The sequence below is a fragment of the Mercenaria mercenaria genome, chromosome 3 (assembly GCF_021730395.1).
Source record: "Mercenaria mercenaria strain notata chromosome 3, MADL_Memer_1, whole genome shotgun sequence".
Taxonomy (NCBI): domain Eukaryota; kingdom Metazoa; phylum Mollusca; class Bivalvia; order Venerida; family Veneridae; genus Mercenaria; species Mercenaria mercenaria.
In genome coordinates this window covers 56,850,606-56,877,981 of record NC_069363.1, presented here as the reverse complement: position 1 = coordinate 56,877,981, position 27,376 = coordinate 56,850,606, and the positions used below count along the sequence as shown (strand labels likewise).

The 27,376-nt window shown below is 35.5% G+C and overlaps 1 protein-coding gene across 1 annotated transcript; it reads right to left on the bottom strand.

Annotated features, from left to right (window-relative positions):
• Positions 1-243: 243 nt before the first annotated feature.
• LOC128555645 (p21-activated protein kinase-interacting protein 1-like) lies at positions 244-24,003 on the bottom strand. Its single transcript, XM_053538644.1, has 10 exons — positions 23,853-24,003; positions 9,865-10,030; positions 9,393-9,510; positions 8,749-8,876; positions 8,389-8,471; positions 7,313-7,375; positions 5,341-5,438; positions 4,832-4,946; positions 3,763-4,165; positions 244-502 (listed from the first exon to the last, which is right to left on the bottom strand). Exons 1-10 carry the CDS (start codon positions 23,916-23,918, stop codon positions 414-416), a joined length of 1,329 nt encoding a protein of 442 aa, XP_053394619.1. The 5' UTR covers positions 23,919-24,003; the 3' UTR covers positions 244-413.
• Positions 24,004-27,376: the final 3,373 nt, after the last annotated feature.

The following is a 27,376-nucleotide window of genomic DNA, read 5'->3' as shown; positions in this document are numbered from 1 at the left end:
GCCCTCTAGTTATTGTGTGAAGACCATTATTAGTCTTAAGGTAATGGTGACCTTGACATTTGACCTTCTGACCCCAAATCCACGGGTCATTTACTGACCACAGACAATCATCGTTTGAAGTTAGACTATTGTAGGATCAAGCACTCCATAGTAATTGATTAGAAACCTAATTATCTACTGACAGACAACAAGCAAAACAATATACCCAATCGAGCATAAAAATAGTTATAAACAAAACCAACATTTTTCATGATTAAAATTTATTATTTTTGTGTAAAACCATGATTTGGGGATTGAATTTTTTTTCCAATGATTTTACTTAAAATTAAAACCAATTCTAGGAACTGAAAATCAATTGCACAGAACTTCAAACAGAGGTGAAGTTGTATTTTTTTCTGGTCTGTTATGAGAAATCAAGACACAGTCTTTTGTTTCTTCTTTTTCTTCTTCTTAAACTTCTTCTTTTTATTTGCTGCTGTAGAAATGAAGGACACTGTACCATCTGTAATTATAAAACAAGAGCTGTCCGTAAGACAGCCAAGCTCGACTATTCAAAATATTGTCACAGAAGCAGGAAATTATTACCCAAAATGTTAAATATCAAAGAGTTTTAAAGTTCGAATGGGAATTAATTTGACCATATACATATCAGAGTTATGGGACTTGATGTATCAACTAGTTTATTATAACACGAAGAAACATGTTAAGTTTCAATCAATATCTGCATTAGTTTTGGGATAGAAACTTGCATGTTAAACTTAACCAGAATTTTCTAAGTCCAAAAGGGGCATAATTTGCTCAAAATACATGTTAAGAGTTATGGAACTTGACCAGTGAGGTTGGTAATTGACTTGAAAAAGAAAAATAATAAGTTTCAATAGCTATATGCTTTTGGTATATAGCCGTATGTACTTGCACGCATAAACTTTAACCAGATTTTCTAAGTCCAAAAGGGGGCATAATTTGGCCAAAATACATGTCAGAGTTATGGGGCTTGACCCAGTGAGGTAGGTAATTGATCTAGAAAAAGAAAAATAAGTTTCAAACTATATGCCTTTTAGTAATAGCTGTATGTACTTGCACGCAAAACTTTAACCAGAATTTTCTAAGTCCAAAAGGGGGCATAATTTGCCCAAAATACATGTCAGAGTTATGGGACTTGGTGTATCAACTAGTTAGTAACGAACAAGTTCACTAAGCTGTTGTAAGTTATGTACTTGCACGCAAAACTTTAACCAGAATTTTCTAAGTCCAAAGGGGGCATAATTTGCCCAAAATACATGTCAGAGTATGGGACTTGGTGCTATCAACTAGTTTTTATAACCCCGAAGACACATGTGAAGTTTCAATTTAATATCTGTAGTAGTTTTGGAGATAGTTACTTGCATGTAAAACTTTAACCAGAATTTTCTAAGTCCAAAAGGGGGTATAATTTGCCCAAAATACGTGTCAGAGTTATGGAACTTGACCCAGTGAGGTAGGTAATTGACCTAGAAAAAGAAAAAATAAGTTTCAAATCTATATGCCTTTTAGTAATAGCTGTATGTACTTGCACGCAAAACTTTAACCAGAATTTTCTAAGTCCAAAAGGGGCATAATTTGGCCAAAATACATGTCAGAGTTATGGGGCTTGACCCAGTGAGGTAGGTAATTGATCTAGAAAAAGAAAAAATAAGTTTCAAATCTATATGCCTTTTAGTAATAGCTGTATGTACTTGCACGCAAAACTTTAACCAGAATTTTCTAAGTCCAAAAGGGGGCATAATTTGGCCAAAATGAAGGTCAGAGTTATGGGACTTGGTGCTATCAACTAATTTTATAACCCCGAAGACACATGTGAAGTTTCAATTCAATATCTGCATTAGTTTTGGAGATAGTAACTTGCATGTAAAACTTTAACCAGAATTTTCTAAGTCCAAAAGGGGGCATAATTTGCTCAAAATACATGTCAGAGTTAAGGGACTTGACCCAGTGAGGTAGGTAATTGATCTAGAAAAAGAAAAAATAAGTTTCAAATCTATATGCCTTTTAGTAATAGCTGTATGTACTTGCACGCAAAACTTTAACCAGAATTTTCTAAGTCCAAAAGGGGGCATAATTTGGCCAAAATACATGTCAGAGTTATGGGGCTTGACCCAGTGAGGTAGGTAATTGATCTAGAAAAAAGAAAATATAAGTTTCAAATCTATATGCCTTTTAGTAATAGCTGTATGTACTTGCACGCAAACTTTAACCAGAATTTTCTAAGTCCAAAAGGGGGCATAATTTGGCCAAAATGAAGGTCAGAGTTATGGGAATTGGTGCTATCAACTAGTTTATAACCCCGAAGAAACATGTGAAGTTTCAATTCAATATCTGCATTAGTTTTGGAGATAGTAACTTGCATGTAAAACTTTAACAAAATTTTCTAAGTCCAAAAGGGGGCATAATTTGCTCAAAATACATGTCAGAGTTATGGGACTTGACCGAGAGTGTTGGTAATTGACCTAGAAAAAGAATAAATAAGTTTCAAGCTATATGCCTTTAAATGATAGCTGTATGTACTTGCATGCAAAAACTTAACCAAGGTGTGACGCCGACGCCGACGCCGACGCCGACGCCGACGCCAGGGTGAGTAGAATAGCTAGACTATTCTTCGAATAGTCGAGCTAATAATGCAAATGTGCAAATTAAAAGTTCTATTCTAAATATAAATATGTCTGTAAGTTACAGGAAATAACTTTACCACTTTAACTTGGTGGCGGTGATTCTGCCTTTGCGACCAGTGGAGATAAATGTCAGCCTGCACATCCATGCAGGCTGATCTTGGTCTGCACTGTTCACTATTCAGACAGTAAATTTTCAGTACTGATAAACGACCCTTCAAATAAATAGTACTGCCCAAATTGAATGTCAGACCAGTCCATTTTAGAAATTTAGATGGCTAAAGGCTGAACATACCTAAAATACATCTATGATAGCTTGGTACTCTTGCTCTATAATTCATTGAAACATACAGTAAAGAACGACACTTGATAAATCTTCTTAGGGGCGTCATTTCGTCACGGATAACATACGCCCTGCCCGGGGATTAAACTCACAACCCCGTGACCCGTAGACCAATGCTCTCCCTACCAAGCTAAGCCGGCAGGCTTTTCTGGCATGAGTAAAATCACCAGAAACACTGCTGCAGTGTGCAAAAAATGGAACGTTAAAACTTATCTTACAGAGGTGCTTTCAAATGATGAAATATCAAGATGTTTTAGTAAATATTTCTAATAAGCTTCATGCTAAACATGTCTGACATTTGTAAATAATTGAAGTTTTAGGATAAACAACTGAAAAGTACTACTTTTGATTTGAAAAATCAGTAGTGTAAGGTACCTAGCTGGTGTACTGCTTACTGTGTTTTCACATTATTTTCTAGTGTATGCCTGGTTTCAGTGTTGTTATATTTTCTGGTCCTTTAGAAGCATGGAATCCATTCAATATACATTTACTAGAATTTTGCTTACGACAGTGCTAGGGAGGCGGGGTGTGTGAGGGGTGTTGCACTTTCCATTATCTCTCTTGAACAGACTCAACCAAGCCGAGTCTGCTATTATGTTGCTTGGTTGCATTCTGTGCTTCCAAAAGATCTTACAGATTTTATTAACTATAATCTCTTTGGTCTTAGAAATGCATCTTCAAATCAAAGGTGAAATATATAAATAATTATTAACTCGCACTAAGTAATTCTTCCACAATTCAACATTATTATTTTGAATAAAGAAATGGACATACTACTGGATTTTGTATCCACTTTCTGTTGTTTGCTTGCTTTCTGCTGTTTCTTTACTGAACTTGATAGTTCTTTCTGCTTCTCTTTAATGGACTGACTGTTGACTGCTTCATTCAATTTCCTTTTCCTATTCTTTGGCTTTCTATCTATTTCACCTTTATGTACATCTTTTAGCGACTTTTTGTTAACATTAGTGTCTTTCTCAGTCTTGGAAGGTTTGTTAGTTTCTATATGATCACTCTCATCAGATTCACTGCTGCTGGTATCATTATGTTCCATTACAGTTTGTTTTTGTTTAACAACTTCAGTAGGAGCGTTTGTTTCCTCAGTATTACTGAATGCAGCTAGACATGTCACACGAAAACCTGTGCTGTGTTCTATCAACAACTCTGTATTTATCTTCTTCTGTATATAAATAAAATAAAGATGAAAATGTATCAAGTCTGTGTGCCTGATATTTAAAGACTGTTCATTCATACAATGTTTTGACAGAATAGAACAGAAATAATACTTCTTTTAATTTTAAAATTTACAAGAAAATGTTGAAGTTCATGCAAATTTGTATATCAATACATTGAATAACTCCTTGCTTTAAAATACATGTTACTATGTCATTAATTATGTATCCTCCTTAATCTCACTGCTGTGTTTTAAAGCCCATTAAAAAGATGGCATTACTGGTTCAGAAGTTAAACTGCATGAGAAATAAGCACAAATAATATATGAGCCATGCCATGAGAAAACCAACATAGTGGGTTTGCGACCAGCATGGATCCAGACCAGCCTGCGCATCCGAGCAGTCTGGTCAGACTCCATGCTGTTCGCTTTTAAAGCCTATTGGAATTGGAGAAACTGTTAGCGAACAGCATGGAGTCTGACCAGACTGCGCAGATGCGCAGGCTGGTCTGGATCCATGCTGGTCGCAAACCCACTATGTTGGTTTTCTCATGGCACGGCTCATATGTTAATTTAAAGTAGAAATTAAGAGTAATCAGTAGTAAAAATTATGAGGAGAAGGAAGATATCGGGTCATATTAAAGGTATTTTTAAATATAGTAAAAGACTAGAGACCTGATTCTCTATGATCTTGTATAACTTGATTACACCATCACTGCTTGCTGTACATAAAATCTTACACTCTGCTACCTCTTGGAACTTATGAGAGCTGATGCAGAAACTCTTCACTCTGAAGGTAAAATACACAACAGGCATGTAGTTATTTCAAGAGTGACATAAAATCTCTTCACTAAATTCTTCCTTGTCATGTACTTATTAAAACTGTGTTGCTTTTCGTATATCTGTGTTTCAAGTCATACTGGCAAAATTTAGGACATAGAGACATACAAGCTTGAAATGGTAAAAGAATGCACCAGATGCTATTCTTTGCATTATTTAAGGTACAAGTAGTAGAATGAAGAACAGCTAGATGACTTCCTAATATGAAAAAATCCTATATCCTCAGCAGGTTTCAAAACAACAGAAATAAGGTACAAGTAATTGGAAGTAAAATCCTTTTCTCGTAATATTCATAGAAGTATTCTGAATACCCTGAATTATTTTTAAAACATCTTTTATCTTACCTGTTTGCACCTGTCTCACATGTGTGTAGCCGTTTATCATCTGTGACGTTATGAAAAATGACACTGCCCCCCTCACCTCCATAGCAACACACATCATTCTGGGAATGTTCCAAACATCAATATTAAATACACGATACACTGTCAAACAAGACCTTATGATCAAATAAGACCAATAATGATGTATAAAGTCATCTTGGTCACAAAGAACTATGAATATTACCTTTCGTAAAAACAAGTGGCAAAGGTAATTGCTGGATTAGTAGAGATATTTTTCCAATTCCACATTAAAAACCAGCAAGTAATTCAGTGAATGGTATACCCAAACAAATGAAAAGGAAAATATTTTTTTTGCAAGAGCTTGGCTAAAGCAACCTGAAACAAGAGCTCGTAGAGTATGAAATGCCCCCTTTATGCAATCAGTAACTGCACAAGGAACAGAAATTATTTTGTCACTGTGCACTGGAAGTTTGACGTACTGACCTCAAATAAATAAATATGGGTCATTTACCAGTCATAGATGACCTCGTATCAAATGTGATCTTATACCCAAGCATTCTCTAGTTATTTGGCAAAAAAAGATCTACTGTTCCGGGTCAATGTGACCTTGACCTTTGACCTACTGGTCTCAAAATCAATAAGGGTCATCTTCTGGTCATGATCAACCTCCCAATCAAGTTTCATGATCCTAGACCCAAACGTTCTCAAGTTTTCATCCGGAAACGATTTAACTGTTCCGGGTCACTGTGACCTTTACCTCTGGCCTACTGATCTCAAAATCAATAGGGGTGATCTGCTGGTCATGATCAACCTCCTTATTAAGTTTCGTGATCCTAGGCCGAAGCGTTCTCAAGTTATAATAGGGAAACTGTTTAACTTTCTGGGTCACTGTGACCATAACCTTTGACCTACTGATCTCAAAAGCAATAGGAGTCATCAGGGGACAGACCAACTGACCGACATCTGCAAAACAATATACCCCTCCTTTTTTAAAGGGGAGCATAATTAATTTTATTGTTATTAGTAACTGAATAAATATCATTATCCAAGATAATCACTTGAAGTCGAAAGGGGATGAGCAAAATGCTCACCCAATCCAGGGTTATGTGCAATCCAAACACAGTAACAACAAGTGCACCTCAATGCGGGGCAATATATGCTCAAAATGTGACCTTGACCTTGAAGCAAGCCATCTAAAACATGCGCTCTGCATGTTGTCTCGATGTGGTGAAACATTTGTGCCAAGTTTCTTTAAAATCCTTCATGCAGTTCAAGAGTTACAGAGCGGACACGGAATATTGTCATATGACTTTTGACCCCTAAGTGTGACCTTGACCTTGAAGCGAACCATCCAGAACATGCTCTCTGCACATTGTCTCAATGTGATGAAGATTTGTGTCAAGTTTCTTTGAAATCCTGAAAGGGGTCAGGTATGACCTTTGACCCCAAGTGTGACCTTGACCTTGAAGCGAGCCATCCATAACATGTGCTCTGCATGTCATCTTAATGTAGTGGACATTTGTGCCAAGTTTCTTTAAAATCCTTCAGTTCAAGAGTTACAGAGCGGACACAAAATTGCTAACGAACGGACAGTGGCGTCATAACAGAATACGTTCTTTTGGACGTATAATAAAGGGAACAGCCAGGGACCACTTAAATTGCTATAGCCAGTCATGGTGCTTGAGCCATTGATGTATTTCATTGTATTAAGAATATGCAACCCCACTATTCCTTCAAGTCAAAATGTTGTGTCGAGATATGCAATTTATACAATATCTGGGACTTTTGAGTGTTTCACACATACATGTACAACATGAACCGACCTTTTTCAAATGCTTTGATCATTAATATATTTTGAAACCATGGATTAAGAAGAGGTCTTTTAATTTCTGATGAAATGTTTACATTTTGATGATTACAAGATTAACCAATTAACCATTTACATCCCCATTATACAGACGTATTATGTACTTACATTTAAATATACCAGACTGTTGATATGAGCATCTGCTTTCACAGTCAGCACTACTTCTGCTGTCTACAAGAAAAATCACTAGAGCTAAATTTAAACACAATTCATGTTGCTAGCATAAGTCCTTCTGCAAAACAATAATTGCGCTAGTAACAGATTAGCCAATAAGAAAATAAATGCTATTTTAAAGGTGCTATGGAAACTTGGTACACTTGATTTCAATTTAACTCTTACCCTGCTAAATTTCTAAAATGAACTTGTCCATCTTTCAAATTGGACTAACTGTTAAAAGGGGTTAACAGTGCTGATCTTTGTCCGGACTGCGCAGATGTGCAGGCTAATCAAGATCTACACTGGTCGCAAAGGCAGAATCAATCCTGTCCAGCATGATAAGGGTTAAAAAGAAAACTTTAGTATGAACTTCATGGAATTAAAGACTATAATATACAGTTTTGATTATTTATTTTTCAATGTCTTTTCTTTTTTTTTTAATTACATGTATCAACACAATGGAACAAGCAAATTGTGTACTGCCTCTTTATATGAACATATTTTGCATATATAAGAGAACGTAATTTCTCCAAAGAAAACATAAACTCTCAGTGAGCATAGATTAATGATAAGGACAAGAAGTGTCTTTCATTTAAGAAATGAATATTTTCGGTGTTCATGCGAAATGAACGACAGAATTAGATTGGTAAATCCATGAATCATGTTGTTTAGTTTGCCGATCCTATTCTGTCGTTCATTTCGCATAAACTCCGAAAAAAATGAATTAATTTCTTATATTTACATTATATTTCCTTTCCATCTGTAAACAAGGTTATTTTATAACTGCATACATTTTGTTGCATTTAACATTAAAATTAGCTTCCCGGCCATTCTGTTCATCAGATGGAACAACTGCGACGTCATCTAAGGAATGTTCTCTATGACTATACGCAGACATCGTCAAAACAGTGGTCCATTATCACTGAGCAGCGTTGTCGTAACTTTGGCGCCTTTCCTTTTGCTGTTCATACCAAATGAACGTCATAATTTTCAATGGAAAAGAGTAGGGCAAATGTAAATATTCTTACCTCAACAGAGTAAATGTTCACAGTATTTCCTATAACAATGGCATACTTGTCCCCATCAGGACTCCACTTCACAATGTGAGCAACTGTAACACAAAATTATTAAACATACATTAATTATAGGTATGAACAAACTTTTTTTGTTCATTATTTTGTTCTACCGAAAATAACCAGATGTATGACCATAGGACACTGGTGCTGAAACTTGACTGGTGTCCCTGTATGGTAATATGTTACTTGTTGACAATGAAAGTCTATGTAAACATTCATATTATAAATACATGGGGTTTAGGGTGGGGGTGGGGAGCACTCGTGGGAGGGGATGGAGGGTGCAGAACAATCAACATCAAGCATTTTTCTTACCTTGTTTTAGGTTTGTGATAAAAGCAGATCTTCCAGTAATTAGGTTCCATGTATGCAAGGCTCGATCTCTTCCGACTGTGAGAGCCAGCTTGCCACTGGGATGGACAGAAACACAATCTGTGGCTGCTCTGAAATATTTTGTTGTGCAAAAATCACTGCATTTAAAACTTTTTTCATTAAAAGGGAGATAAACTTTCCAAATGAAACTGATATACAATCATCTATATGATAACCTTGTAACTTGGTAAGTGTCATCATTTGCAACGACCGGATATTTAAAACTTAAATTAGTCAACAAAATTACTTCCATCTAAACTGACATTTAATTTAACTTCAATGAAATAAAATTTCTTGGATTTCAGTCAAAAATAAATCATTCCTAGTGGACATAAATCAGAGGATGATAACATTAATGGGAATTTCAACTGTTGGCTCAGATTTAATATTTAATAGATTTGTATACATAGCATGTTATAAAGAACCTACAACAATATTAGTGTATAACCAAACAATGAATGACATTTTGTGTTAGGAACTTCTGCTTTACTAAACCTAGAAGGATAACTATGTCATAGTTTATGAAAGGGTAATGTAGTGTTTATAGAATGGTTGAAAGTTTGTTTCCAATTCAAAACAATTCTTACTTGTGTCCTTTGAAAGTTCTGAGACACTCCCAGGTAAAAGTTTTCCACAAGCACAAAGTTTTGTCTTCACTCGTACTGAACAAAAATCCTTTATGGAACTCTAAGCTTGTTACAGTACCTGAAAATATTATGGAACAAAATAAGACTGAAATTAGCTGAACAACCTGCCTATGTCTGTGTTAGTTCATTTCTCAATTTTTATAATAACAGACAGTTCCATACAGCCATGGTTATCCAATAATGTGCTATTGATAACAGATGTCACTCTGCCATTTGTCAACTGGGCCATTTACTACAGTGCCATCAAAGTATCTCAAACTTTCTTCATATGGCTCTTTAACATGACTGTATAGCCTAAATAATATAATCAATTAACAATGTCATAACTTCAAAAAGTACAATATAAAAGGTCTTTTTTTTTTCAGTAAGAAAATGTACCATGAGAAAAAAATATATGTGCAGAAAATCCTACCGTTGTGGTGAACAAGTGAGCCTAACTCTTTCTGCTTCCTTATATTAAGGAGTCGGATTGTTTCATCTGTACTTCCCGATGCTAGAACACCTTTCCCTGATATAGCTACACATTTCACACATCCAGCATGAGAATGATCAGTAAAGCTTGCTTCCACTTGTAATCCCTAATTTAAGAAACAAGAGGGTCATGATGACCCTGAATCGCTCACCTGAGTAATATGAGCCGTATGTTTCAAATGGCAAACTGATGCTAAAACATTAAAAAGTAGGTCAGTAGGTCACATTCATGGTCAATGAAAGTCAGTTTTAAGATCAGGGTGCAAAACTGTACATGTCATCCAAATTTCAAGGCTGTAACTTAAAAAACAAGAAAGTAGGTTAGTAGGTCAAGGTTATAGTCAAGTGACCTCTAATCACTTAGGGTCATCAGGTAATTATAATTAAACAGTCTAGGAAATATGATCTGATAATTTTTTAAGTATTTTTTCCTATATAACTCATATAACAAGTGTCCCCCGGGGCATGGCCTCTTTTCACCCCTGGGTCATAATTTGAACAATATTGTTAGAGATCCACTAGGCAATGCTACATACCAAATATCAAAGGCCTACGCCTTGCAGTTTCAGGCAAGAAGATTTTTAAAGGTTTTTCCTATATAAGTCTATGTAAAAATCGTGACCCTCATGGCGGGGCCTCTTTTCACCCCAGGTGCACAATTTAAACAATCTTCATAGAGGACCATTAGATGATTCCACAAGCCAAATATCAAGACTCTATGCAGTTTTGGACAAGAAGATTTTTAAAGTTTTTTTCTTTCGGTTGCCATGGCAACCAGAGTTCGGCAAGGAATTCAATTCTTTGAACAATTTTCAAAGGGGACCACCCAAGGATCATTCCTGTGAGGTTTGGGGTAATTCTCCCCAGTGGTTTTCAAGAGGAATATTTTTTTAGAAAATGTTGACGGACGGATGACGGACACTGAATGGTCACAAAAGCTCACCATGAGCCTATGGCTCAGGTGAGCTAAAAAAAGAGTACAAACATTGACAAATAAACTGCCTTTGTAGATAATGTTTTAGGCATTCACAACAGTATAGATTCTTAAGACCTGTTGGCCTTCTATAAATTAATCAGACTGCTCGGACAAACAAGAGCTGTCACAGGAGACAGCGTGCTCGACTATTTCAATGCTGGATAGTGAAACTGGGCACATCTGAGGAAACTGGAGCTGTCACTGGAGTGTTTATTAACTCCAATGGTGAATGAAGATATTGCACAATTGCCTGAGTCCGTGTCAAAAATATTAAGTAATAAGAGAGGTACAGATAAAGTGTATCAAAACACTATATAAGTATAGCCTAAGCAAAAAGGGGGCATAATTAATAAAATATTGGTGCAAGAGTTATGCATCTTGTGTCATATGATGTGGGTGATAATGTGGAACAACTACTTCAAGTTTGAATCAAATGCATTTCATAATAACTGAGAGATAGTGAAAATGCATCAAAATAAACCTTTAATTCTAAGTAAAAGGGGGCATAATTCATGAAAAATTGGTGCCAGAGTTATGCACCTTGTGTTAAATGGTGTGGGTGATGATGCTGAACAACTATTTTAAGTCTGAATCAAATCCATTCAGTAATAACAGTGATAGAGCGGAAGTGCATCAAAACTTTAACCTGAAATTCTAAGTAAAAAGGGGGAATAATTCATGAACAAGAGGGTCATGATGACCCTGGATCGCTCACCAGAGTAATATGTTTCAAATGTCAAACTGATGATTTTTAGAAATTTTTTGGAAAATTTTCCGATGTACAATCAAGTAACCACTGGGGCGGGGCCAATTTTACCCCCGGGGTCATGATTTGAACAAAGTTTGTAGAAGTCGACTAGGCAATGTTACATATCGAATATCTAAGATCTAGGCCTTCTGGTTTATTTTAAGCAAATTTATGAAGATTTCCCTATGTACAATAAAGTAACCCCTGGGGCTGGGTCAATTTGACCCTGAGGGGGTCAATATTTGAACAAATTTTGTAGAGGTCCACTAAGCAATGCTACATGTTGAATATCTAAGCTCTAGGCCTTCTGGTTTATTTTTAGAAAATATTGAAGATTTTTCTATGTACAATCAAGTAACCCCATGGGGCGGGGCTAATTTGACCCCGGGGTCATGATTTGAAGAAATTTTGTAGAGGTCTACTAGGCAATACTACATGTCAAATATCTAAGACCTAGGCCTTCTGGTTTATTTTTAAAATTTTTTGAAGATTTTCCTATGTACAATCAAGTGACCCCTGGGGCAGGGTCAATTTTGACCCTGGGGTCATGATTTGAACAAAATGTTGTAGAGGTCCACTATGCAATGCTACATGTGAAATATCTAAGCTCTAGGCCTTCTGGTTTATTTTAAGAAATTTTTGAAGATTTTCATAATGTAAAATCAAGCGACCCTAGGGCGGGGTCAATTTGACCCCGGGGGTCATGATTTGAACAACTTTAGTAGAGGTCCACTAGGCAATGCTACATGTCAAATATCTAAGCTCTAGAGCTTCTGCTTTTTGAGAAGAAGATTTTTTAAGGTTTTCCTATGTAAAATCAAGTGACCCCTGGGACGGGGTCAATTTTGACCCGGGGGTCTGATTTGAATAATTTTGTAGAGGTCCACTAGGCAATGCTACACGTGAAATATCTAAGACCTAGGCCTTCTGTTTTATTTTTAGAAATTTTTGAAGATTTTCCTATGTAAAATCAAGTGACCCTGGGGCGGGGTCAATTTTGACCCTGGGGTCATGATTTGAACAACTTTAGTAGAGGTCCATTAGGCAATGCTACATGTCAAATATCTAAGGTCTAGGGCTTCTGGTTTTCAAGAAGAAGATTTTTTAAGATTTTTCTATGTAAAATCAAGTGACCCCTGGGGCGGGGTCAATTTTGACCCCGGGGTCATGATTTGAACAAATTTGGTAGAGGTCCACTAGGCAATGCTTCACACCAAATATCTAAGCTCTAGGGCTTCTGGTTTTTGAGAAGAAGATTTTTAAAGTTTTTCCTTTCGGTTGCCATGGCAACCAGAGTTCTGCATGGAATTCAATTCTTCGAACAATTTTTAGAGAAGACCATCCAAGGAACATCCCTGTGAAGTTTCATCAAAATTGGCCTGTTGGTTTAGGAGGAGATGTTGTTTAAAGGAAAGTGTGGACGGACGCCGGACGGTGAGCGATCACAATAGCTCACCCTGAGCACTTTGTGCTCTGGTGAGCTAAAAATTGGTGCCAGAGTTATGCACCTTGTGTCATATGGCATCGGTGATGATGCTGAACAACTGTCTTAGTTTGAATCAAATCCATTCAGTAAAAAATGAGATAGAGTGAAAGTGCATCAAAACTTTAACCTGAAATTCTAAGTAAAAAGGGGGAATAATTCATGAAAAATTTGTGCTAGAGTTATGCATCTTGTGTCATATGATGTGGGTGATGATGCTGAACAATTATGTTAAGTTTGAATCAAATCCATTCAGTAATAACAGAGATACAGTGAAAGTGCATCAAAACTTTAACCTTAAAAACTAAGTGGAAAGGGGAGATAAATCATGAAATATTGGTGCCAGAGTTATGCACCTTGTGTTAAATGGTGTTGGTGATGATGTTGAACAACCATTTTAAGTTTGAATCAAATCCATTCTGTAATAACAGTGATAGAGTGAGAGTGCATCAAAACTTTAACCTGAAATTCTAAGTAAAAAGGGGGAATAATTCATGAAAAATTGGTGCCAGAGTTATGCACCTTGTGTCAAATGATGTGGGTAATGATGCTGAACAACTATTTTAAGTCTGCATCAAATCCATTCAGTAATAACAGTGACAGAGTGAAAGTGCATCTAACCTGAAATTCTAAGTAAAAAGGGGGAATAATTCATGAAAAATTGGTGCCAGAGTTATGCACCTTGTGTCAAATGGCATCGGTGATGATGCTAAACAACTATTTTAGTCTGAATCAAATCCATTCAGTAAAAACAGAGATAGAGTGAAAGTGCATCAAAACTTTAACCTGAAATTCTAAGTAAAAAGGGGGAATAATTCATGAAAAATTTGTGCCAAAGTTATGCATCTTGTGTCATATGATGTGTGCGATGATGTTGAACAATTACTTTAAGTTTGAATCAAATCCATTCAGTAATAACAGAGATAGAGTGAAAGTGCATCAAAACTTCAACCTTAAAAACTAAGTGGAAAGGGGAGATAAATCATGAAATATTGGTGCCAGAGTTATGGTCCTTATGCCAGATGATATGGGTGATGATTGGGAATAACTATTTCAAGTTTGAATCAAATCCATCTAGTAATTACAGAGACAAGTTGAAAAAAGCGAAAGTGTAAAAAAACTTTAACCAAGGTAGGGACGCGGAAAGACGCCGATGCTGAGTCGACTAGGATAGCTCTCCTTATATTTCGTATAGTCGAGCTAAAAATTTAGATATTTTAAGGCTCTTTTGACCCCTCCTGATCCTGATCTTAAATTCAGTATGATGGGCTATATATAGTATTATATACTATTGTAATAACAACAGCATGATGGTCTCTAGATGGCTCTGACATTTGAGTTTCCCAGCTGGTTTGAACAGTTTTGGTAGAGGTTCTCGCAAGGAAAATATCTGTGAAATCAGTTTGAGATTGTGCTAGTGCTAAATTTTCCACTATATACGTGTAAGGGACTGCCAAAAAGTGCTGAACAACATCCCTATAAAGTTTCATGACTCAAGGTCAAATAAGTTTCCAGATATATATATGTGACATCTATGCATATTTTTGACAGTCTATAGCCAAATCTCTTAGTCTTGCAGAGTGAAATCTCAAACAAAACCACAGTTGCACACCTTCACATGCTGAATAATATACCTATAATTATAAGGTTTCATGACTTCAAGTAAGATCTTTTCCATATTCCCATATAGTATATACAGAAAGCTAGCCCCGTCCCCTGTTGGCCATACGTGTATGCTTGCAATTCTACATGACTTTAAGGAATTTAAGAGCGTCAATCAAGGGACATTTGTGTGAAATTATTTTATAATAGGGCAAACAAGTTTTAGGAGAAATTTTTCAAAGTTTTCCATTTAACTGTAAAGAGAAATCTAGCTCTGCCCAATGGATGCCATGTTTTTCAGAAGGGATTTGGTAGATCACCTAAGGTTAGAGACCACCAGTTGTTTTCCCATAGACTTACATTGTAACATTATGGCATGTACGGCCTTCCATACATCAAAACATGTATATCTAATTACAAGTTTTTCAAGAACTATCTTAGTTCTACCAAAATATCGGACGAAAAACATATGAATAGTGATACTTTATTTAAGTAATTTTTGTGTGAATGAGATGACCCCCTGTTTACATCACTGACATGGCGGGAGAAATTCGTTTGATAAAACTTTGTTTCAATACACATAAAATGTAGCAAATTTTGTCAAAATGTATAATAGAATACTGTCAATGCAGTGAAAAAATATCAATTTTGAAAAAATAATCACTTCCTGGGTTTACATGACTGACCAATCAGAACGCACAGACGTTACCTTATTCCCAGGTATACACTTACATCATTCCCAGTAAGTTCCCTGTACTTTTTTTAATTGGTGGTCTCTGACCTATAGATGAATGTTTCGTATCGCATTTTCTAATTTTACGGTGATATTGTGAAACATGATCTAATACCAAATGTCTTACAAAGTTTAATCAAGAAATGTTCAGTTTTAAAAAAGATATGGACAGTTTACTGAGGTCACCCCCTGTTGATTTATATGCCCAGACTCAGTCCCTGTCGTCGTCAGATTGCAAATTTTCGTGAAAATTTCAGTTATCTGTTTTTGATTTGACTTGGAAGCTGAAATACGATTCATTCCGTAAAAAATAGAAATCAGGTCTAATAATTTTGATCATTCTCTAACATTACAGAGATAAAAATGATCCTTTTTGGCCAAAAAGCTCAAATAAAAATTGGCACACCTGTTAAAAAAAAAGAGGCCAAAATTTAAAAAAAAAAAAATCTAATTTCATGCTTATTTTTGCACGAAAACGTCTTTCTAGATCATTTACAACAGATCTGTGGCCATATACATTACCTGTGATGGCTTCCGACGAAGTTCATGTTTTAGCTCCATTATAGGTTAGAGACCACCAATTGTTTTCCCATAGACTTACATTGTAACATTATGGCATGTACGGCCTTCCATACATCAAAACATGTATATCTAATTACAAGTTTTTCAAGAACTATCTTAGTTCTACCAAAATATCGGACGAAAAATATATGAATAGTGATACTTTAAAGTAATTTTCGTGTGAATGAGATGACCCCCTGTTTACATCATTGACATGGCGGGAGAAATTCGTTTGATAAAACTTTGTTTCAATACACATAAAATGTAGCAAATTTTGTCAAAATGTATAATAGAATACTGTAAATGCAGTGAAAAAATATCAATTTTGAAAAAATAATCACTTCCTGGGTTTGTTTACATGACTGACCAATCAGAACGCACAGACGTTACCTTATTCCCAGGTATACACTTACCTCATTCCCAGTAAGTTCCCTGTACTTTTTTAAATTGGTGGTCTCTGACCTTAAGGGACATTGTGGTGAAATTATTTTGAAATCTAACCAGGGTTTTCTCAGGACAAGATTTTCAAAGTTTCCTAGTGGTCCGGTAATCAATATGAATACTGCAAACAGTATTTACAAAGAGGAGACTATATTTTATCTTTGAAAACGGAAGCTGATTTCAAAAGTTTGCTCCCAAATTTTACTTGTCGTTTTAAATACACTGTGTCAGAAACAGAAGTATTCATAACTCTTTAATCCCAGGAAAAATAAGATCGCAAATTTGATAAATAATAAACAGCAATTTGTATGCCTTAATTGGAAGCTTTTATCAAATTCTTGTTTTTCTCGGGACTGATGAATTAAGATAATAAACATACTGTTTTGTTAAGTATTTAAGACATGGTTGTGCTCATGAAAAAAATTGCTGATAGTGATACATTGTGTTTTTTTTGGTGTAAATATTATATTAAATTTTATAAATAGCTCTCACTCGGGTTGGTGCATACATGTGATAAGTTCAGAATCCCAAAACTGGAGGTTTGCCATTTTTCAGCTGGAGTTGGGGTCTCAAAACTAGAGGTTTTTCATAGACATAAATTAAGCACGCGGACACATAACTTAGAGGTAAAATCCAACATTTTTGGCCACAAAATAATGTATGTAAGTCTACACCAGAAGAAACAATCCTCATAACTCTTGATTTGAATTTTGACAGAGTTATGTCACTTTTTAACTTCATTTTTTTTTGTTAAAGTTTTATATAATGTCTAATATCTCTGTTACATTCAAAGCTATTGACTATTATGCCCCTTTTACTGGCAAAGCTTTAATTGCCCCTTTTACTGGCAAAGCTTTAATAGCACACTCCCGTGTTCTATAAATAGAACATTCAGTAGTTATACCATAATGCAATGCGTGCATTGCGGACAAAGGAGCGCTTTCTATACATAACGAATCATTAACTATCTAAGTAAACTTCGAAGGGAATTAAAAAAGTAACATGCCACCTGTATAAAATTGTCGCACGTGTTAACAGAATAAATAACAGAAATGAAAAAATAACTAATTTTAAAGAAATATATTGGAAATGTAAGGAATATACCAAATATACAGACATATAATTTTAACAAGGCGATTCAAAACGGGCCAAGCAAAAAAAAAAGAGCACTGTTTAAAATCATGTTGCATGCACATTACCCCATATTCTGCAATAATACTATTAAAATTTTGCATCAGAAGAACTGTCTACATGTCTTAATAAAAACAAATACAATATTTTCGAATGCGACACACCGAATGGCACTTGTGGTTAAAATAATGTATAATGTATCAGTACAATTAAAATCATAACTACAATAACTGCATGTATTTCATTTTTAAACAACTGATTCACACAACACAAGACACAAACTTGATGATGACCCCGGATGTCTGCTGTGGTCAGTGTCCGTCAAACATTTCCTTATTAAAATACATATATGCATGCTTTGGTAGAAAATAATATGGTTGCATTAGATTAGCAACATGTTTTATCATATAACATATAAATATTTCTACCAAAAGTCAGATATCTACATGTCTCACTAAGTGGTCATTTGTAATAAAACACAACATATGTATATCACGCAGGTGTTAATTGTTTCAACGAATAACTAGATATGTGGCAGAAAATAACAATATGTATGACAGTTTACTTTAAAATTTTAAATATACATGTAGTTCATCATATTTCTATATTTAAATAAATCTATATTATGCGATAGTAAGATTTCCTTTTACATTCACAAGTGGATCTTTTAAATTTATAAACACTTATGGAAGATATTTTTTTACAAAGAAAATATACTTTTAATGTATGACGGTAACCAAGAAGAACAACTTTGATATTTTCTGTTCTGTAAATACATTTTGTTTTAAATATTAACGCTTTCCATTTGGTATTAATACATTTTTTCTCGAGTTGTTTTTTTCTTTCTAAATATTCTTTTTTAAAACTGAAAGTGTCATAATATGAACAGAATAACATAATAACATCATCCATTCATTAACATTGTCCTTTCATACATTGAAGAAAAAGCGGTATGTTATTTCTAACATGGATATAAAAAATAGTTTCTCGGCTAGTTTATTGAAATTAAAAGTGGAAAAAATCATTTGTTTGCGATGTGTGGGCTAGAAACCTGATCAAAAATAACCAATATAATGCAAAATCTATGGTTTACTTATGCTATTGTACAATGAATCACTGATTGTTTGTCCGCAAATTGAGTCCTGTGCTATTTTTAGGTAGCAGACCTTATCGGTGAAGTCACAGATCCTTACATACGGGAGTGTGCTATTCAGAGTCAATCACTGAGAAAAGGCGAGCATGCTATCTTACAGAAGCTCCCTCTTGTTCTAACTTCAAACTTTCTTAACAGATTAAATTTGTAAAAACAAAGTCTCAATTTAGGTCTGAAATGAAGGTGAACATGCATTTACATTATTCTACTCGAGGACTTAAAAAAGCGAAGCTCTAAATTGGTCTGAACACAACTCATAAATTATGTAAATTCCTTACCCCACCCACTTTCGTATAAAAATACTGATGATTTTGACATGAAAAATAGAAAACAGAAATGCATCAACATGTCTATCTTCTATCTTCCCTAACCGTCGAACCCCTTCCGGGGACGTAGACATTTTGCGCGTAAAAATCATAAAGAGAAAGAATATAGTGATAAAAATTTAGAGTGGAAGAAACTAAAAAAAAAAAAAAATAACTTTGGTGAAATAAAAGGTTAAAACTTGAGTTAGCAGGATAACTAGGGCGAGACATGTTCAAGGCTGCAAACTGCGGCACTGAACTGCTCTAGGGTAGGGAGGTGGGCGACACTGGGGGGAGATTTACCCTTACCAAAATAATTGACGTTATCAAATAAATGAGTGAGTGTTTTCATCCAATTTTACCATGAAATATGTCCGATTTAGTAGCAAATTAATTTGGTAAACAGTGAAGAAAATGGCGTAACTCCATAAGGGGAAATAACACTCCTGTTCTAAAAATAGTAATGGGTTGGTTTTTCCAACAATTATTTATGTGATTTTATTACCCAGCAAAATTTTTCTTTGAATAATCAAAATTCATTTGTTTGGAACTATTTTTTATTACTGAGAGTTTTTTGCTTCAAACTGGTAAAAAATGAAGCTTAATTGGCATTGAGAATGGGCAGATATTCGGCCCCGTGAGACAGGTGGAAAATGCCCTGCTTGTCTAATCCCCTATCAAAACAAACAATTAATAATTCAGCTGATAATTCACCTGTGAAAAACAACTCTTTCCTCCAGCTACATGTGTGTTAAACATGTATAATACACAACAGTCGGTGACAGCAAACATTTTTGGCACTCCTCGGTAATTATCAACCCAGTCATAATACCGATTTTTTTTATTTTTTTTTTGAAAACCGGGAGAAATATGGTTTTGGTCGGGAGATGGGAGGCAAGGTGAAAAAAATCGGGATTTTGACCCTCCCTCGCGGGGATCACATGTATGGGTTGGAGGCATGTTTAATATGAAAGAAGTCATCGTTATCTACGCAAGAAGTAAAGCGAAATCTATTTATGAGCACAATCCATGTTACAAATGTGAAAGAAAACATTACAATTCTTCAGTCTTGAGAAAAACAAGATATCGATAAACAGTTATGCAAGGCCCGGATCCCTTATCCACCCCCCTCCCCACCCACTCCCACCAGTTGGCTGAGAAGTGACCTATACTCATCAAAGATGCACCTACTATTTTGGCAAATGAATAATATTTTCTCAAAATTTAGACCAAGAAACACACCAGAGGCCACCATTTCACACCTATATTTCAAAAATTTCCAGGGGGAAAGCCCCCTGACCTCCCTCCCCCACCACCAAGATGGGTGTAACTCTTTCATTATATCAATATTTAAATCTAAAAATGCACCAGAGGCCATCATTTCACGCTTGTATTTCAAAAATTTCCAGGGGGAAAACCCCCTGAACCTTATTAAATAATGGGACTTCTTCCATCAGTAAATGCACAAGAGGCCACCATTTCATACCTGTAATGTATTTCATAAATTACCAGACGGGGGTGGGGGTGGGGGGGGAAGGCTCCCCTCCCATACCTACCCACTCTCGGCGCTATGTGCCTCAGCGCTGACGTTTTCTTCTAGACAGGTGCCCCCAGTCAAATATTTTTGGATCCCGGCCTGTTTGCATCTGATTATATATGGCGTACAAAGTGCTCATTACTATCAATAATTTTTCAAATTTACGATCGTGTTTTTCTCAGGATAAAATAATTATAAATAATTCTGTTTCCTGTCAACAAAAAATGAAAACGAGATTATCTCCTGTTTCTTAAAATAAATTATAGTCTCCTCTCTGTAAATACCGTTCTCAGTTTTCAAATTAATTACTGGACCTCTAGTCAGCCCTATACGGGTTGTCTAGAGGTCTGGTAACCTGACACGTACTTAAGACTCCGGGTCTAGAGGTCCGCTTACCGGAACCTAGCCAAGGCCTATTCAATTACTAGTATTAGTCTGGCTAGTTGCGTGCACGAGAATTTGATACACCTGCAGGACATGTCGAATTGCAGGATTGAAATATTACAGCACATGTGATATAGCCAGGTGCTGTAAGAATCGAGCCAACTCTACTGTTACATGAAAGGAAGTGTCTAGCCGTCCGGTAACCGGACGCCTAGCCTGCGTACTAGTCGTCCGGTTACCGGAGGGCTAGTAAATCCTCAGGCGATTTTCTAGTCGTCCGGTAATTGATTTCCTAATGAATAAGACATGATTTTATATAGTTTTAATGTTATTTACTTAAGATATTGATGCTTATCTGCAAACAAAAGTTTGTGTAAATACATACAATAAACATTTACAATAAATCACTGCATTATTCAGCCGATAAAATGGAAGTTTGCCGAACTCAATAATGGCGAGATCGACGTGACGTCACTTTTAGTGACTTATTAAAATCTGTTCATCTGGAGGCTTTTATGGGATCAGAATTTTTAAATTTTAACAACTTTTTCATTGGATTTTCAAAATTAAAACAGTTTTGAAGAACTTCTAATTTTCATATTTTAGTATTCAAATATTTTTAATGAATTACTGTTTTAAATGACATCTAATTTCAAAAGCGGCAGCTTGATGTTCAAAACTCTAAGAAAAACAGTAGTTAAACGTTCATAATTAATCCATTTTATTCTGAAATAATTATAGTCAAAATTAATGAATGCATTGCCTTTTTTTAAGCTTTCCATTCTTCAAAAAATATATATAAATTTGTGTTTTAATAATTAAAGTTTAGGCCGTTAGAAAAAACATCACTTTTTACAAAATAGCATATGGACGTTCGGCGACCAATCTTTTATCATAAGAGAGTAAGAGCTTCCCCCCGTCTACGGACCTCTCTTCTTCTTCTTCTTCCGTTTTTGTACATTACCCTCTCTGGAGCATTGTCATACAATGTGACTGTACAAGGTCATGGTGAGGCGCAAAAGGTGCAGATTAAAAAAAAAAAAAACAATAAAACTTTGTACATGTTCAGTGTTTTTTACATGTGCGCCAACCCTCCCTTGAATGCCTCCAGACTGGGTGCTGTGGCGATGTGCATTGGTAGCTGGTTCCACAGGCGTGTGGTGGAGGGGAAGAAAGAGTGACGAAGGTAGTCTGTTCTGCAGTATGGGATGATGTAGCCCACCGCGTGGCCTCTCGTCGCAACAGTTGCGGTGCGGAGGAACGAGGATGCAGGGATGTCTACGAGGCAGTGGATGACGCGGTACATCATGACTAGTTTTGCATGGGCCCTACGTTGTTGGAGGGACTGCGAACCTAGGTCCAAGATCATCTGGGAGGTGCTGCTTGTCGTGCGATAATCACCTGTGACGAATCTTGCCGCTCTGCGTTGGGCTGCCTCTAGTTGCTGGACGCAAACCTGTGTGTAGGGGTCCCACACTGACGACGAATACTCCAGAGTTGGTCTTACCAAGGACTTGTAAGCTTGTTCTTTGGTCTCTGGTGGACAGCTGGATAAGTTCCTCCTGAGGAATGCCAAGCTGTTGTTTGCCTTCTTGGTGGTGGCGTCAATGTGTGGTTTCCATGATAGGTCATCTGCAAGGGTCACCCCGAGATATCTGCCTGTCTTGGCCGTGGCGAGATTGTGTCCATGGATTCTGTATGAGGACTTTACTGGGTTTCTCTTCTTGGTAATGTGGAGGACCTCGCATTTAGAAGGGTTGAAAGACATCAACCAGTCCTGTTCCCACTGTTGTAGTCTATCAAGGTCTTCCTGCACCTTGGTAGAGTCTTCAGTAGACCTGATTAGTCTATAGAGGAGGGTGTCGTCAGCAAAGAGACGAGAAGTGGAGCTCACTCTGTTAGGGAGGTCATTGATATACATCAAGAAGAGTAGAGGGCCAAGGACTGATCCTTGTGGCACGCCTGAGGTGACTGGGGCGGATTCTGACATATGCCCTTCAACAAGGACCTGCTGACTCCTGTCACTTAAGAAGCTCTGAATCCAGTCAAGTACTGTACCCCTGATGCCGTAGTGTCTCAGCTTAATCAGCAGTCTTTCGTGAGGGACCTTGTCAAAGGCTTTGCTGAAGTCAAGTAGGATTGCATCTATCTGGTCACCAGCATCTAGTCCAGCTGTGAGATCTTGAATGGTAAGTATGAGCTGGGATTCACAGGACCTCTTCTTGCGGAAACCGTGTTGTTGCTCTGACAGGATCTTGTGTGAGTCGAGGTGTGTCATGATCTGGCTGTGGATTATATGTTCAAGCATCTTACAACATACAGAGGTTAGGGAGATCGGCCTGTAGTTTACCGGGAGGCTTCTGTCACCTTTCTTGAAGATGGGGGTCACATGGGCCTTCTTCCAATCTTCTGGTACTTTTCCCTGTTGCAGTGATTACACCTCCGATCACGGGACCTTCCTACGTCATGTGACCTACCATAACCGGTCAGTCAGTGCTGAAGAAGGCAGTGAGACACTGCCGAAAATTACACTAGGTAAATGTTTGCTCTGAGTACTGGAATTTCTTCATTAAAATCTTTTATCATTTCTAAAAATAGAATATCAACGGATTTGTAAGCAAACCTGATCTCTTGCGTTTAATCGACTAAAAAATAAGATAAGTACTGATAATTTAAGTAAATAACATTTAAAACTATATAAAATCATTACTTATTCATTAAGAAATCAATTACCGGACGACTAGACACTTCCTACATGAAAGGCTGGGTCGCGAAATCATGAAACATTTTCAGATATAACCTTAAATACACCCTTTCAAATAAAACTCTGTAAGAATACAGTTAGATATACACGTCATTTCCCTTAATAACTTACAGATCCAACTTCTACAACACGGAATCCAAGGATTACTTCGTCATACGTTCCAACAACCAGTTCCATGTTGACATTTGGACATGTGGTTGTGAACTACGTCATCACAATATGTGTTAAATCTAAACACAAAAGCTTGTTTTGATTAGAAAATATTGTCTTTATGATCATTGTATAAGTAATTAAACTCTTTTTTTTCAAGATAGGATATTTCTTCCAAATCATTCTTATCAAATTGCTCCACACTACAATCTTTATTCAGGATCAGAGCTAGCAAGACATTTCGACCCCAAGACATTTCAACCCCAAGAGACAATTCGACCCCAAGACATTTCAACCCCAACTCCTTGGACATTTCGACCCCATTCAATGATATGCCTGAAAACATCTAAGAATGTCGTCATTATTATAATTTAGCTTTAATCTATAGATAATTGAGCAATTTCAAAATGTAATAATGCTTAATTACCAATTTAATTTAAAATGTTAAAATACGGTTATTTTCGCGAAAATAAGATTTTTTTTTACAAAAATGAGCCATAGATCTATTTGTCTAAATTTCTTTATTTTCTAAAATTCTTTTTTTTAATTTCTTAAAGTCTATATTAGTACATGCCTTCATATGAAAAAATGAGTGATTTTTATCTCACAATACCGAAATAATCATCATTTATAAATTATTAAAATAACGGGATTTATGTATCAACCGCGTTTATTACGTAAATAATTTATGAACAAATCGTTCTGATTATCTATCTTAAAACAAAGAAGTATAAAATTTATTTTTATAGCTCTTTGCTAATAACCTTCATATAACATATTTTCATACTTGGTGTTTATTTATATGTTCAAATCATCTTAAAGACTATTTTAGTACACGGCTATATTAAAAAAAAAAGAAAAGATTTTTAAATCATGGGCCGATTTCGCCGATTTTAATTATGAAAATAACTTTAATAAAGTCACATCTTTAATACCTCTTTATTTATTTATTTATCTTTATTTGACTTTTTTTTCGAAAGATATATGCATCTCATTTCTATGGGATTCAACCAAATATATAGAGAATAATAGGTTAGTGCCGTAGATGAGAAAGTTTATCTGGCGAGGTGGAGGAGGTTATCGGGTGAGCCGAAGGCGAACCTGATAACGTCCGGGGCCGAGCCAGATAAACTTTCTCCATCTTAGGCACTAACCTATTATTCTATTTATCTTGTCATTACTTCATTTTCCGATATTTGGCAATTTATTTTACAAAAATAAGTGTGCGACAACCGCTTTAATGATGTCATATTCGCAATGACGTCACTTATATAATGACGTGATTATCGGCAAAGTCGCAGTAACTTCTTCGTTTTTGAATAAAAACTCATTATTTGACCACTCATTTTCTTAGTTCGGACATTTCCAACACAATGATGATGGTTTCGTTGCAAAATTTCTTATGACAACAATATCGATCATAAGGTCACATGATCAACTGACCGTATATCACTGGTCACATGATCAACTGACGGTATATCAAGAAAGATATACGGCACCCTGATATCGGGTCGAAAATACTGCAAATGACAGGATAAAAATAATTATAATGTAACTCAAAGAAGTTTAAGATGTCATCATCTTCATTATATTGATATTTAAAATCATAATCAGAAACACGTAATCTTTTGATTGGATTATCACACCTTGATTAATTGTTTGTTGATATACAGTAGGTGTGCATTTATCTGCAGTGCGCATTGCAATTAACAAGCGATTGTGGTGACATCGGATATTTATAAACATGTGTCAACATTATCTTTAATTTGGGCGAAAATGTAAAGAAAACAATAGGAAATTAAACAAAATATTGCTTATTTTCGCATTTAATGTTATTTTCGTACGCGATTTTGACGCACGCATAAAGTAATTGCTTTACAGAATATGATTTTTGTTATTTACAAACTGCTCTTTTCTTTTCTATGTACGACATTCCTTCCAGTTGTAAAATCAAACACGAAATCCCCGTTTCTGCAAAATGTAAGAATATGTGAGTACTGTTCTGTTAAAAACGGGGAAAAATTATTATCATATTTCATATCTGTAAAGAAAATGTGACAGCCGTATTACTTTTTTCTATATTAAATATTTTAGCAAATACACGTGATTTAATGTATGATTTTAAAAGTATGATTTAAGCAACTTCAAGCGATTTCGGTCACACATTAAACCGGAATCCACCTAAAAAACCGGGATACGCCGGAATACATTTTCCATAACCGGGATACACCTGTATTTTGTAAGTTAAAGGTATTTTTGAAGTTTTTTTTTAAATAATTCAATCATATATATCATAAATGAATAAAATACGAATGGAAAATAAAATGCGTTCACGCAAAATGACTTTATACGAGACTGAAATTCGGCGACCGCGCGGGAAATTTCCATTACCGAAATACACCCTTTTTTTATTAATAAATGGTATTTTTGTAGGGTTTATTGCAGAAATCATTCGTGTATAATATAAATAATAAGTTTCAGAAGGATAAATAAAATTCTTTAAGCAAAACGATATTATAAGAGATTGAAATTCGGCGACCACGCGGGAAATTGCCATAACTGAAATACACCCGTATTTCTTCAACAAATGGTATTTTTGAAGTGATTTATGACTGAATTCAAACATATAGATCATAAATTATTATTTTTCAAAAGGAAATTAAAATACTTTTGCGCGTTACGTCTTGTACATGATTGAAAATCGGCGTGCGCACTGGAAATTTGTACATTCGGAATTTCCATGTCCTAAAATATTCTAATGTACACAGGTATTTCTTTAATAAATCGTATTTTTAGGGTTTATGATAGAATTCAATCATATCTCAAATAAATAATTAATCTACAAAAGGAAAATAAAATGCACAAAACGCTTTTATACGAAGTTGAAAATTTGTTGAGCGCACGGGAAATTTGCGCACTCGTGGATGAACCACAATCACCATAATTTTGTTAGCTTTTAAATTAAATAAAAGCTTATCATATTTAACTGCACTTACCTTGTTAGACATTGTTTGTCACATGTCATTTGTGTGTGCTTACAAATATACTGATTAATTGATATAATCAATAGGTGTGATAATCCAATCAAACTCTATCAGGACTAATCAAAGGACATTATTCGTGCTTTGGCAATAAATGCAGTAAACGTTTTTATATTCATATATAAACATGATATAATTCTTTTAAAAACTGCTTTTTCATAATATATTTTCTTCTTAGATTATCAAAATAACATGAAGACATAACTCAATTAGTTCTAATAATAAACATACGGCCGATCCTTTCCGACCAGCGCGGTTTATTCACTGACATGTATTTAAAAATAGAATATTTATATAGATCTATATATATTCATATTTTCTAAAATATGTAAAATGGAAGAAATATAAAATGAAAACATACAACTATTTCTGAGGGGTCGAAATGTCTTGGGGTCGAAATATCTTTGGGGTCGAATTGTCCAAGAAAATTAAATTTTGGGGTTG